The sequence below is a fragment of the Scyliorhinus torazame genome, chromosome 13 (assembly GCF_047496885.1).
Source record: "Scyliorhinus torazame isolate Kashiwa2021f chromosome 13, sScyTor2.1, whole genome shotgun sequence".
Taxonomy (NCBI): Eukaryota; Metazoa; Chordata; class Chondrichthyes; order Carcharhiniformes; family Scyliorhinidae; genus Scyliorhinus; species Scyliorhinus torazame.
In genome coordinates, this window is record NC_092719.1 from 85,563,031 (window position 1) to 85,576,429 (window position 13,399).

General features: G+C 43.6%; 1 protein-coding gene across 1 annotated transcript in view; it reads right to left on the minus strand.

Moving 5' to 3' along the window:
• Positions 1-550: 550 nt before the first annotated feature.
• cdk17 (cyclin dependent kinase 17) overlaps positions 551-13,399 on the minus strand; it is a 334,713-nt gene continuing 321,864 nt past the window's right edge. The window contains 2 exon segments of the mRNA XM_072471934.1: positions 551-2,180; positions 11,563-11,640. Of these exon segments, the coding sequence (XP_072328035.1) occupies positions 2,143-2,180; positions 11,563-11,640 (116 nt within the window). The 3' untranslated portion in view covers positions 551-2,142.

The window sequence follows — 13,399 nt, forward strand, 5'->3', positions numbered from 1 at the left end:
TAAAGCAGCCCCCAGATTGGCATCCCGTCCATCACCAGCAACATCCACTCGCTCCACCATCGGTGCACAGTGACACATCTAAAAGATGCACTGCACTGCAGCAACTCACTAAGGCTCCTTTGACGGTATCTTCCAAACCCGTGACCTCTACCTCCTAGAAGGAAATATATTGGTGTTGCAAAATCCTGGACCCCCTTCCTAACAGTACTGTGGGTGTACTGCAGTGCTTCAAGAAGGCACCTCATCACCACCATCTGAAAGGCAATTACAAATGATCAATAAATGCTAGTCGAGCCAGTGACACCTACTTCCTGTGAAAGATTAAAAAGAAAAAAGATATATCCGAAGCACTGGTATGGAAAGTGGCATGCGATGGAGAAGGCGAAACTGGGAGAATGGAAGAGACTCCTTCCAGCAAGAAGTGCAGTTGAGATAGCCATAGGTGTCAGTAGGCTTGAAGTGAATTTGACCAATCATCATCATTGACTGCAGCAACGCTTTAGTTTCAGAAACCAGAACAGGTCACACAATAGGCCACAAAAAACAATGATCAGTTAAAACAAGGAATCACTGTAATATTCATACTTTCAAAAAAATAGCACTGTCAGTCAGAAATAGCACAGCAGTTTTAGTTAGATATATCGATCTCAGCCTGGAATAATTTTGATGAACAGTAGTGGTCCAATGTACAATGTTACCAATGAATCTGTTTCCATTTTCTTCTTACAAAATTCCAATTAAAATCAGTCACAAGCAACACAAAATACAAGTAAACAATTTTACAACATGCCATCATCACAGTTCACAAATAAAATTAAACATACAAAATATTCTTAACACTGTTAAATAACTATGTAAATTTATGAAAATGATAGGACCCTGAATAAGTTTACAGTAAAAGTCCAGGAAAAAATGTCATCAATGATTATTTGCATTTGCTACAAATCTGATTTTTTAAACAATTATATATTAACAGTAATCCTAAAATGTAGGTCCACTAAAACCATTATTTAGAAAGGCAAACATACGTACAAATACTGTTACTTTTAACAAAAGCCTACTTATGATACTCACTGAGATACATAAGTTCTGTAGTGAAATCATTACAAATTGATGCAGGTGTAACAGCAAAGATCAGATATAAAATTGAACCATCAAAATTTCCATGTCTTCATAAAGTGACATGGAAACAATAGGTTCAATGAATTTGCTAATCTTTAGTAATGAAAAGGCAGATTTGATGCTGAATTCCTTAAATAGATTTTTTTAAAAACACTAATCAGTTTCCCTGTTGGCCACACAAGATTTCAAAACAAATTTAAATGTTCACTCTGAGCATAGAGGGTGCAAGGTTCCTCATCACAATTCTATTTTTAAAGGTGGGGCTCTGTAAATATTGAAAATGAAATGAAAATCGCTTGCCATGAGTAGGCTTCAATGAAGTTACTGTGAAAAGCCACATTCCGGCACCTGTTCGGGGAGGCTGGTACGGGAATTGAACCATGCTGCTGGCCTGCCTGGGTCTGCTTTAAAAACCAGTGATTTAGCCCAGTGAGCCCATTAAAGAGAACGTGTAACTAAATACAATGAGAAAATCTGTAAAATGCTGGAAATAGTTATTAGAAGAAACAGATGCATTCACATGCTACAAGCCACTCACATTTTCCGCTATAACACCACAATGTGGTTTATGGACAGTAGTCGTTTAGCAGCAATGATTCCTAATAAATAAGCACTTTGTTTCCAGTACTGTACAAAACTGCAGCTAAAGTTACAACAGCAGCTGTAACCACTGGCTCTAAAACAACAAAGGTGAACCATAAAACTTTTTTTCTGTTTGTGTACATGTGTAAATGTATATATGTACATACACAGTATTACACATATATATATTTCCACACACACGTCTCATTGATTTGCGAATATTAAACAATCTACACATCAGAATAAAAGACTACATCGCAAGAAGGGCAGTAAAGGAGACACGTTCATATTCAAGTTATGATCCACTCTAACTTATGGATATTCAAGTTATGATCCACTCTAACTTATGGAAATTGTTGTCTTCAAATCAAAATCCTGGGTAACTGTGATGTAAATGGCAAGCCAATGGAACTCAAGTCTATTATTTTGCAAGATAGCCTAGAACAGCATACTCTGTCTTCTGTTTTTCCCATGTGCTGGAAAATAAAGAAAAATGCATTGAAACCAGTTTGATGGCAGGCAAGTTGTTGCACTATCAGTATTTCATCTATCACCTTATGATGCATGCATGAGGGTCACAAAGAACAATAACTGACAATTTTGTATGTATAACGGAAGTCAGAATCATACATAATGGATTCTTTTGAACTTGCATCCCCTTAAAATTACCCTTGCTTAAACATTGAAAAAATTGCTAATGAATAAATATGAGATTTAAAAACAATATATTTTATGATTTATAGCAACAATCTCTGCCTGGGCACTTGGAAGCAAATTTGGGAATGAGCCCAGAGATAGCTTTCCTGAAGTGATGCACCTGTTTGAAGCTAGTTCTGCTATTGAATGCAATAGGATTTTTTTTGTTGAGGCACCAGGTCACTGATTCAAAAGTAGAGTCTTCTAGTTAGAAATAATATAAATTGTATATGGTCAGTGACACAATAGGAATCAATTTAACAAATTGCTCGGGTTACTTAAATGCTGATATCTCATTCCTTTCCCAGTTTATTTATTTTTAACTTGTTCCTCTAAACAGGAGGGAAGGTAAACTGTTGAAAACCAGTGGTAGATGTTTTTCAAATGAACCAGGTGAGCTCAAATGACAAGACGGTGGCCCAATAGCTATTTTAACCAGTATGTTATAAGCTTTTGCACCAGGTGAGTGTGACAGGAGGAAGAATTGGAACCAGCAGAGAAACAATTAGGTAACTTACTTTCTTTAACTATCCATGTAGAAAGAAGCAAGCAGCAGGAGTTTTCCTTGCGCTCCATGATGAACTTTAGGACTGCCTGTACTGGACTCACTCATTGATCAAGACACCTGCCCCTCAAAACATGCCTGTTCTGATTTTTTGGACCCTGGCAGTGGACTCCCTTACCCAACATCCTGCTCCTGTTGCCAGGCTAGCTGCGTAAGCAACTGGCCATAGACTTTCAGAAGAGGCTCGGGATTTAAAACCATAGAAACATAGAAAATGGAGCAGGAGGCCATTCGGTCCTCCAGCCTGCTCCGCCATTCATTATCATGGCTGATCATCCAACTCAATAGCCTAATCCTGCTTTCCCCCCGTACCCTTTGATCCCCTTTGCCCTGAAGTACTATATCTAACTGCTTCTTGAAAACAATCAATGTTTTGGCCTCAACTACTTCCTGTGGTAACGAATTCCACAGGTCGACCACTCTCAGGGTGAAGACATTTCTCCTCATCTCTGTCCTAAATGGTCTACACCGTATCCTCATGCTGTGATCTATGGCTCTGGACACACCCACCATCGGGAATATCCTTCCTGCATCTATCCTGTCCAGGCCTGCTAGAATTTTATAGATTTCTATGAGATCCCCCCTCATTCTTCTAAACTCCAGCGAATACAATCCTAATCGATTCACTTACTTAAGCATTCTGCAATGTAGATCATCAGGCCCTGGGGATTTATCGACCTCCAATCCCATCAATTTCTCCACCACCATTTCTCTACTAATACTGATCTCCTTCAGTTCCTCTCTCTCACTAAATCTTGTGTTTCCAACATTTCTGGTATGTTTTTTTGTGACCTACTTTGTGAAGACAGAACCAAAGTATGTATTTAGTTGGCCAGCCATTTCTTTGTTCTCCATTATAAATTCCCCTGTTTCTGACTGTAAGGGACCTACATTCACCACCACTGACCTTTTTCGCTCCGCAAATATGCCCTTATCCTTCCCACCAAGCTCGTGAAATTCAATTTACATGCCCAATCTCGAGCCACCTGCACTCCCAAATACCTAAAGTGGGTATTTGCCACCCGAAACAGCAAACCCCCCAAACCAGCTCCCGCCCTGGAGAAGATACCAGAAAACACTCACTCTTTTCCAGATTCAATTTATAACCTGAAAAATCCCGAAATCTCCTAAGCAGCCCCATTATATCCCCCACTGTAGAAGCTGGGTTGGAGATGTACAACAACAAATTATCGGCATACAAAGACACCCAATGCTCCACCACCCAACCGCCCCCCCCCCCCCCCCTCCCTCATTATCACCTTCCACTGATCTGAGCACCTCAGCACAATGCCAAGGGCTCTAACGCCAGCGCATAACAGGAGGGAACCTCTGCCTCGCTCCTCTAACTAGAAATACCCCAAATTCACCTCATTCGTGCGCACACTCACTTTCGGTTCCCTATACAACAATTTGACCCATGCCACAAACCTAGGCCCAATCCCAAACCTCTCTAACACTGCAAACAAATCGCTCCACTCTACATGGTCAAATGCTTTCTCCGCATCCAGGGCCACCACCACCACTCTCCCTTCTGCTGGAGAGAGCAGCACATTTAACAAACGCCGCACGTTCAAAGACAACTGCCTACCCTTTACGAACCCAATCTGATCTTCCCCAATCATCTGCAGGGGGCACTCGCCTCAAACCTAAGCATTAACACAGTGGTCAGGATCTTGGCATCCACAATTAGCAGAGATATTGGCCTAGACAACCCACACTCCACTGGGTCCTTATCCTTTTTTTAACAACAATGAAATGGATACCTGTTCCATCATCTCCAGGAGTGCACCTTCAGCCATAGCATCCACAAATATCTCCACTAACAGTGGCGCAAACCTATCCAGACATTTTTATAAAAGTCCAACGGAACCCATCCGGCCCCGGTGGTTTGCCTGTTTGCATCTTCCCTTTGGCCACCTGAACCACCTCCATCCCCACTGGCTCTTCCAGCCCTGCCCTCTCCTCCTCTCAGACACTCCAAGCCCCCCAAAAAATCCCTCATATCAGACTCGTCCACAGGGGGCTCCGACCTACAACTTTCTATAATATTCCTCAGATGTCTTGTTCACCTGCTCTGGCGCTACCACCAACTCTTGCAGGTCCCATGATACCATACGGACCGGGGGTTTCTCACCCCCCCCCCCCTCCTGTCAATCATGATCACTGCCCCATGCCCCACCCAGCGAGCAGGACCCCAACCCTACCCCTCGTCACCATCAGTCAACTGCCTTTCCCCCTTCCCAGAACCCCCCCATCCACCTCCTCAAAACCACTACCCCCCCCCCCCCCCCCCACCCAATCAGTCGCATCTCCCAGGTCCATCAAAGCCCACCCACACATGTTCAGACGCCGCGGTCTCTCCCCCACCTTGCTCCCATTCACTAACCAACTTGCGTTAGCTAGCGAGGTGGTCCCTGTGAGAGCATCCTACCTCCAACATGTCAAATACCAAAAAAAACAAGATAAAGGCTCCCCCACATCAGACTTTCCAATCATCCCAAAACAGACCCTGAAACAAATCCAAACATATTATTAACCCTATGCCCCAAACCATCCCCTCTCAATCACACCCTTGAAGAAATTACGAACTCCAAACTGAGTTCAGTCCCAGTCCTTCAACCTTCATGAACATCTCCACTGCCATCTCAAAGTAATAGTCCCTGTAACTCTTAACTTCGCTGGGTAGACCACTTCATACCGCACGTTGCTCTTGTACAACACTGCCATCACCCTTCCAAAGGCCCCCCGTCATCTTGCCAGCTCTTCCGCGAGATGTTGGATATACAAATCCATTACCTTCGCACCTCATCCCTCGATTCTGCTTTGCCCATCTCAACACTTTCTCCTTCACCTCGATGCTATAAAAGCAGACTATCACAGCTCTTGGTGGTTCATTCGCCTTCAGCTTAGGATGGAGCGACTGATGAGCCCTATTCAGCTCATAGAAGGAGGGGATCTTCCCCCCCCCTCCCCCCACCCAAACTTGGCGAAAATCACCGCAAAATACTCCATTGGCCACCAGCCTTCCAGCCCCTTAGGCAATCCGACAATCTGCAGATTCTGCCATCGTGACCTGTTCTCCAGGTCTTCCACTTGGGTCCTTTGTTATTCTCCTCCACAGCTCCTCACCCATTGATGTGAACTGGTCGCTGTGCCGTGACAATGCCTTCTCTCCCCTCCACCCTCACCTTCAACACCTCTCCTTGCTCCTGCATTGCCATTGACATCTTTCCCAAAGCTTCTTTTATCGGGGCCAGCGCATCATCTGCCAACTCCTTGAGCGAGACCATCATCTCCTTCTGATGTTTGGCGAACAGCTGGTCAACACATCATCTCAGCCAGCATGTTCACTGTAATGGGCGTAGCCCCACCCAGCAAGCTTGCTCACATCATCTTTCCTCTCTCAGAACTCTGCACCAAACTCAAGCTCTCGGACGGACTATTGCTCGCACCTTTTCGCCCCATATTCTTCTTCGGGGTTTTCGACATTCTTTAGTTGCTGCAATGTTTCTAGAGATCGATCATATAAAATTTTCCCTCCACATGTGGGTGAATAGGGCCAAAAAGCGAAAGCTCTAGTAGAAGCCACCCAATGTTTGACCTCCACCTACATGTCGCCACCCGAAGTTCCCACTGTCATTCCGTTAAGTAACGCCTCCCAATCGATCAAAGCCAACTCATGCCTCATATAATCGTAGTTTCCTTTATGAAGATTCAAGGACTTAGTCTCAGAATCAACTACTACACTCTCCATCTCAATGAAAAATTCTATCATATTATAGTCACTCACCCCCAAGGGGTCTCGCACAACTAGATTGCCAATGATTCCGTTCTCATAAACAGTACCCAGTCTAGGGTAGCCTGCCCCCTCATGTATTGATCCAGAAAACCATCCCGTATACACTCCAGGATTTCCTCCTCCAAGGTATTGTGGCTAATTTGATTTGCCCAAAGTATATGCAGATTAAAATCACCCATAATTACAGATGTTCCTTTATTGCATGCTTTATCATGTTGCTGATACCTGGGTAATGTTACAAACAGGGATAGTGTTTCTTCTTCTGTTTGGAATTGCATTTGGCGTTTTCCCTAAAGCTAATTTTTGAACATTATTAAGGCTAAATAAAGCAAAATGGGAATCATAGCATGGTTATGTTGTTACTGGACTATTAATCCAGAGGCCAGGAGTAACATTCCAGAAACTTGAGCTCAAATCCTACCATGGCACGTAGGGAACTTTAATTCAAGGAATTAAATTTATATGGAATAAAACGATAATATCAGGGCAAAGACTTGACGCAGCCGAGAGGACTCTATGGCGGATCAGAGAACTGACGAAATAGGTGTACGAGACCCACCTTCTCAGAGACACGGCCCTGAGACGACTGAGGCTTAGAGGATTGGACCCGCAGCTCCATCCAGTTCATCGACATGGGTAGTATTAGAATCTTAACAGCTTCTTCCCCACTGTTATCAGACTCCTAAACCACCCTCTTATGGACCGATCTGATCTCTTCACACATCTTCTCTACTGAGTAGTACTGTACTCCTGTATGCTGCACTCGATGCCTGTGTCTATGTATTTACATTGTGTATTTTTTTTTTTACCCGATGCACTTTCTTTTCATGTACGGAATAATCTGTCTGAGCTGCACGCAGAAAATTACTTTTCACTGTACCTCGGTACACACGACAATAAACAAATCCAATAATTTGGGGAGAATAACTGTTTCATTATGTTTGTGAATAAATTTGGGTAGAATTGTGAAAAATAAACATATCGGTAATGGTGACCATGAAACTATTGGGTTATTATAAAACCCAATCTGATTCACTAATGTTGCTAAGGGAATGAAATCTGCCGTCCATACCTGGTCTTACCGACATGTGACTCCAGACCCACAGCAATGTGGTTAACTCTTAACTGCCCTCTGAAATGGCCTAGCAAACCACTCCATTGTATCATACGGTTTACAAAATGTCAAATGAGAGAATCAACCCGGCACTGGATACTATAAAGGCACACAACATAGCGCAATTAATAGAAGAAAAATGACCCCAAGGTTCCACAGGAGTGTTACAAATTGATATTAGGACAGATAACCAAAGGTTTTGCTCAAGAGGCAGGTTTTAAGGAGTGTCATAAAGGAAGAAAGAAAAGTAGAACAGTGAAGTTTAAGGAGGGTATTCCAGAGCTTCAGGGCCTAGACAGCTGAAGGCAAGACCACCAATGGTGGAGTGATTAAAATCAGGGACGCTCAAGAGGCCAGAATTAGAAAAGTGTAGCAATCTTGGGCCGCTGTGAGGTTGGAGGAGACTGAAGAGATAGAGAAGGGTGAGGCAAGGGAGGGAATTGAAAAAACAAATGAGAATTTTAAAATCAAGCCGTTGCTTGACCGGGAGCCAATGTTTATCAGCAAACACAGGGGGAGTGGTATACTGACTTTGAGTGCAAGCAGCGTTTTGGGTGACCTCAAATTTGTGGAGAGTTCAAGAGAGGAGGCCAGCCAGGCATCTGATGTAACAGTTAAGTCAGGAGGTATCAAACGCACCAATTTAGCAGCAGATGAGCTGAGGCAAGGGAGAAGATGTGCGATGTTATGGATGTGGGAAACAATTTGTCTAACTGTAAGTACCAATATGTGGTTGGGTGCTCAGTTCGGGTTCAAACATGACAAAGGTTCAAACAGTCTGGTTTAGTCTCAGACAGTTGCTGGGGGAGGGAGTAGCTAGCTAAGGAACAGTTTACGGAGAGAGAACCAAAGAAAATGGCTTCAGTATTCTAAATATTTAATTTGAGGAAATCTTTGCCAAGCCAGTATTGGTTGTTGGATAGGCAGTCTGATAATTTAGCAAAACATGTAGTCAAATCAACCTTACAGTCCTCCTCACTAACATCTGAAGAGTTGTGCGAAGATGGAGAGATGGAGGGGCTGGTTTAGCGTAGTGGGCTAGTAGCTGGCTTGCAAAGCAGAACAATGCCAGCAGCGTAGGTTCAATTCCCGTACCGGCCTCCCCGGACAGGCGCTGGGATGTGGTGTCTAGGGGCTTTTCACAGTAACTTCATTGAGGCCTACTTGTGACAATAAGCGATTATTATTGTCCCCACAGACTAGTCAAGCCTGTCATCATCAGACTTACAGAATTATGCCTTTCTGTCAATGTCCTGGATTCCTCCATTACTATCCCTCGTTATGCCCTGTCTCACAGGCAGGACTAATCCACCAGAGGTGGCACCACAGTGCTATACAGTCAGGAGGAAGTGGCCCTGGGAGTCCTCAACATTGACCCTGGGTCATATGACATCAGGTCAAACAGGAGTCTGCACCACCATTCATTATGGTCATGGCTGTTCATCAAGTTCAATACCCTGATCCCACCTTCACACGGGGGCCAAAGGAAATGTTTCAAAGGCAATCTCAAAGTCTCCACAAAGACTATCAACACATGGGAAACAGATGCCCAACTGTGGACAAAATGACGATTCATCTTCAAAAATAGTGAAGACTTTCCAATCAATAATAGCAACCACGCAAGAGAAAACGTAAGACACACAGAAAGAGAGGACAGCTATTGAGCCAGCCGACTGGCAACCAATGTTTTCATTGTGGGAGATCCTGCTAAGATAGGGATCAAAAACCATCCGCAAACTTAGATAGGGATCAAAAACCATCCACGAGCCTACAACCAGCACTTCCATCCCACTTCAACCCAGCCCTGTGCAAGAATCATCCTCCTCCACAAGGGATTGTCGGCAGATGTGGTCCTTATCCACATGTAGGAGGATACCTAAATTGCCTGGGCTAATAAGTGGCAAGTAACTTTTGCGCCACACCAAGTGCCAGACAATGACCATCCCCAACAAGATAGATTTGAATCACCTTCCCTCGAGATTCAACAGCATTAGCAAAGCTGGAAACTCCACCATCAACATCATAGGTAGACTACTGACCAGAAACTTAACTGGACCAGTCACAAAAATACTGAGGCTGCAAGAGTAAGTCAAAGATGATAATTCTGTAGTAAACTACTCGCCTGCTGACTCCACAAAGGCTGTCCACCATCGACAAGGTAAAGAGTGTGATGGAATACTATACATTTCCCTGGATGAGTGTAGCTCCAATAACACTCAAGAAGCTTAATACCATCCAAGACAAAGCAGTCGGTTTGATTGACAAGCCATTCATGACCGTATACATTTACGGGACCCACTACTGGTGAACAATGGCAGCCATTTGCATGTATTACAGGATGCATTGTAGCTAGGCCCCTCAAAAGCACATCTCCAAATCTATCATCTAGAACCGTGTCTGCGTGGGTTTCCTCTGGGTGCTCCGGTTTCCTCCTACAGTTCAAAGATGTGCAGGTTAGGTGGATTGGTCATGCTAAATTGCCAATTGGGGTGGAGTTGCAAAAATAGGAGGGGGGATTGGGCCTAGGTATGGTGGCCTTTCAAAGGGTCAGTGCAGACTGTATGGCCAAATGGCCTCCTTCTGTACTGTAGGGATTCTATGAAGAAAAGGGCAGTAGGGAGATGGTAACACCACTGCTTGTCATCCACATCATACATCATTCTGACCTGGAAAGATATTGCCGTTCCTTCAATTTCACTGGGTCAAAATGCCATAATTCATGCCCGAACAGCAATGTGAGTGTAACTGTTATGGTTTGTCAAAGGCAATTAGGATGGGCAATAAATGCTGGTCTTGCTAATGACTCATAAATTCCATGAATGCATTTAATAAACAGTTGGATTGGATATTTTACTGTAAGCTAAGGGGTTCTCCTTCATTTCAGTTAAAAGCCCTCTCTCATAATTACCAACTGTTAAGTGGGGGGGCACTCCAAACCAATTTGAGAAGTTTTTATTGTGTGGAAACAGGGTGGCACGGTCGAACAATGATTAGCACTGCTGCCTCATGGCGCTGAGCACTCGGATTCAATCCAGCCCCAGGTCATTGTCCACGTGCAGTTTGCACATTTCCCCCGTGTCTGCATGGGTCTCACCCACAACCCAAAGATGTGCAGGGTAGGTGGATTGGCCTCACTAATAATAATAATAATAATCTTTGTTATTGTCACAAGTAGGCTGACATTAACACTGCATGAAGTTACTGTGAAAATCCCTTAGTCGCCACACTCCGGTTCCACCTCCGAAGAATTCAGAATGTCAAATTCACCTAACAAGCACGTCTTTCGGGATGTGGGAGGAAACCAGAGAACCCGGCGGAAACCCACGCACACATGGAGAGAACGTGCATCCAAGTAGCACAGACAGTGACCCAAGCGGGAATCGATCCCGGGGCTCTGGCGCTGTGAAGCAACAGGGCGAACCACTATGCTACTGTGAATTGCCCCTTAATTGGAAAGAATGATTGGGGTACTCTAAATTTATTTTTAAAAGTTTGTGTGGAAACAGAAAATCATTTAATCGAAAATGCTTTCTTTAAAAAAAGAGGCCAAATGCACACCTGAATAACTGGTTTGCATATGACGTCAATATAAAAGCAGGAGAAGGTTGGTTCTTGGGTAGAAGTAGATCAGCTAAGTGCTGCAATTCTTTTCAAATGAGCATTTTCATAAACAATAAATATTACCTGTCTCTGGATACGATGAGGTTCTGTAGCCAGGATCCTTTTGCAACTGAATTTCACTTAGCGAGAAAACTGAGGCACCTAATACAAAGGGGGTAAAGATAAATAAATAAGTTTTGAGTGAAATAGTGCCAGTCTGAGGACAGACATATCAGAGATTACTGGATCTGAACACGCCCAAAAAATGGTAATTCCATCCAAGAAACAGAAAAGATCGCAAAGAAAATAAATGTTCACTTAAACTTTTTTGATTATAAAAGGTATCATTCCAGCCTCAGATTTTGCTTCCCTCTCCACAATGAAGATCTAATGTTAATTCTTCATTAGTTGGTTAGTGAGAAGGTTTTCCATGCATCTGGACAAACAAAACAGCCACAGAGTAAATAACAGCATCAGTCATATTTGCTACGATATGTATTCAGCATAACGTATGTAAAGACATGATGAATATTAAAATTCTGTTCTATTTGAGTTCCTGATGTCATACTTCGGTCCACATTTAACATGTGCATCACCAGTGTAGAGTTGCAGGAACAGGAGTAGATCATCCAACGCCTTGTTCTGCCATTTACTTGGATCGCAGTTTATCACAGAATTTACAGTGCAGAAGGAGGCCATTCGGCCCATCGAGTCTGCACCAGCTTTTGGAAAGAGCACCCTACCCAAGGTCAACACCTCCACCCTATCCCCATAACCCAGTAACCCCACCCAACACTAAGGGCAATTTTGGACACTAAGGGCAATTTATCATGGCCAATCCACCTAACCTGCACATCTTTGGACTGTGGGAGGAAACCGGAGCACCCGGAGGAAACCCACACACACACGGGGAGGATGTGCAAACTCCGCACAGACAGTGACCCAAGCCGGAATCTAATCTGGGACCCTGGAGCTGTGATCATTAGCTCAACTTCATTTCCCAGTCTTTGATGCATATCCCTTGATACTCTTAACCAATAAAAGATGGTTCCCAGTCCTTAAAAAAAATCAGTTGTGCCCAGCATCCACAATCTTTTGAAGGAGACAGTTCCTGATTTCCATTACCCTAGTGTGAAAAGTGTTTCCTGGTTTCACTCTTAAATGGTTGTGCTCGCCTTAGAAAAGGTGAGTGTCTCTTTTGAGACATGGACCTGTATTTCATAAATGCAAAACAAAGACGCTCAAAGAAAGCTACCAATAAAGATCTAGCTACCTCTATGATGTGGATTTCCTGTTTCTCAATGTCAGTTTGAATATGGTGCCATGTCAAGATCTCAAAGGTATCCAACTGTGATGTCATCAAACCGCATAAGCAGCTAATTACATCGACATATTCTCACAGAACGCAAACCAGGAAGTAAAATGAATTGAATGTTTTCATTTTAAATTAAACCTTCCCATAGAGTGAAATAATTGTGACATACACTTGGGATGAAGGTAGAATCTGAAATGTCAAACAAGCTATATTTTGTAATATAAACTTGAAAGTAGAATTTTAAATATCATCAGTTTCTGCAAAGAAGTCGAAGAACGGTTGCCACCTCTGGGCGAACCCTAACAGTGAACCTCTCAAGGCGAACTTGATTTTCTCCAAACAGAGAAAGCTAGCCATGTCCGATAGCCAGTCCTCCAACTTCAGCGGCTTTGAGTCCCTCCAAGCTAATAATATCCGTCTCCGGCCCACTAGGGAAGCAAAGGCCAGAACGTTTGCCTCTTTCTCCTCCTGGATTCCCGGACCTTCCGACACCCCGAAAATCGCCACCTCCGGACTCGGTGCCACCCTTGTTTTTAACACTGTGGACATGACGTCTGCAAACCCCTGCCAGAATCCCCTGAGCTTTGAGCATGTCCAAAACATGTG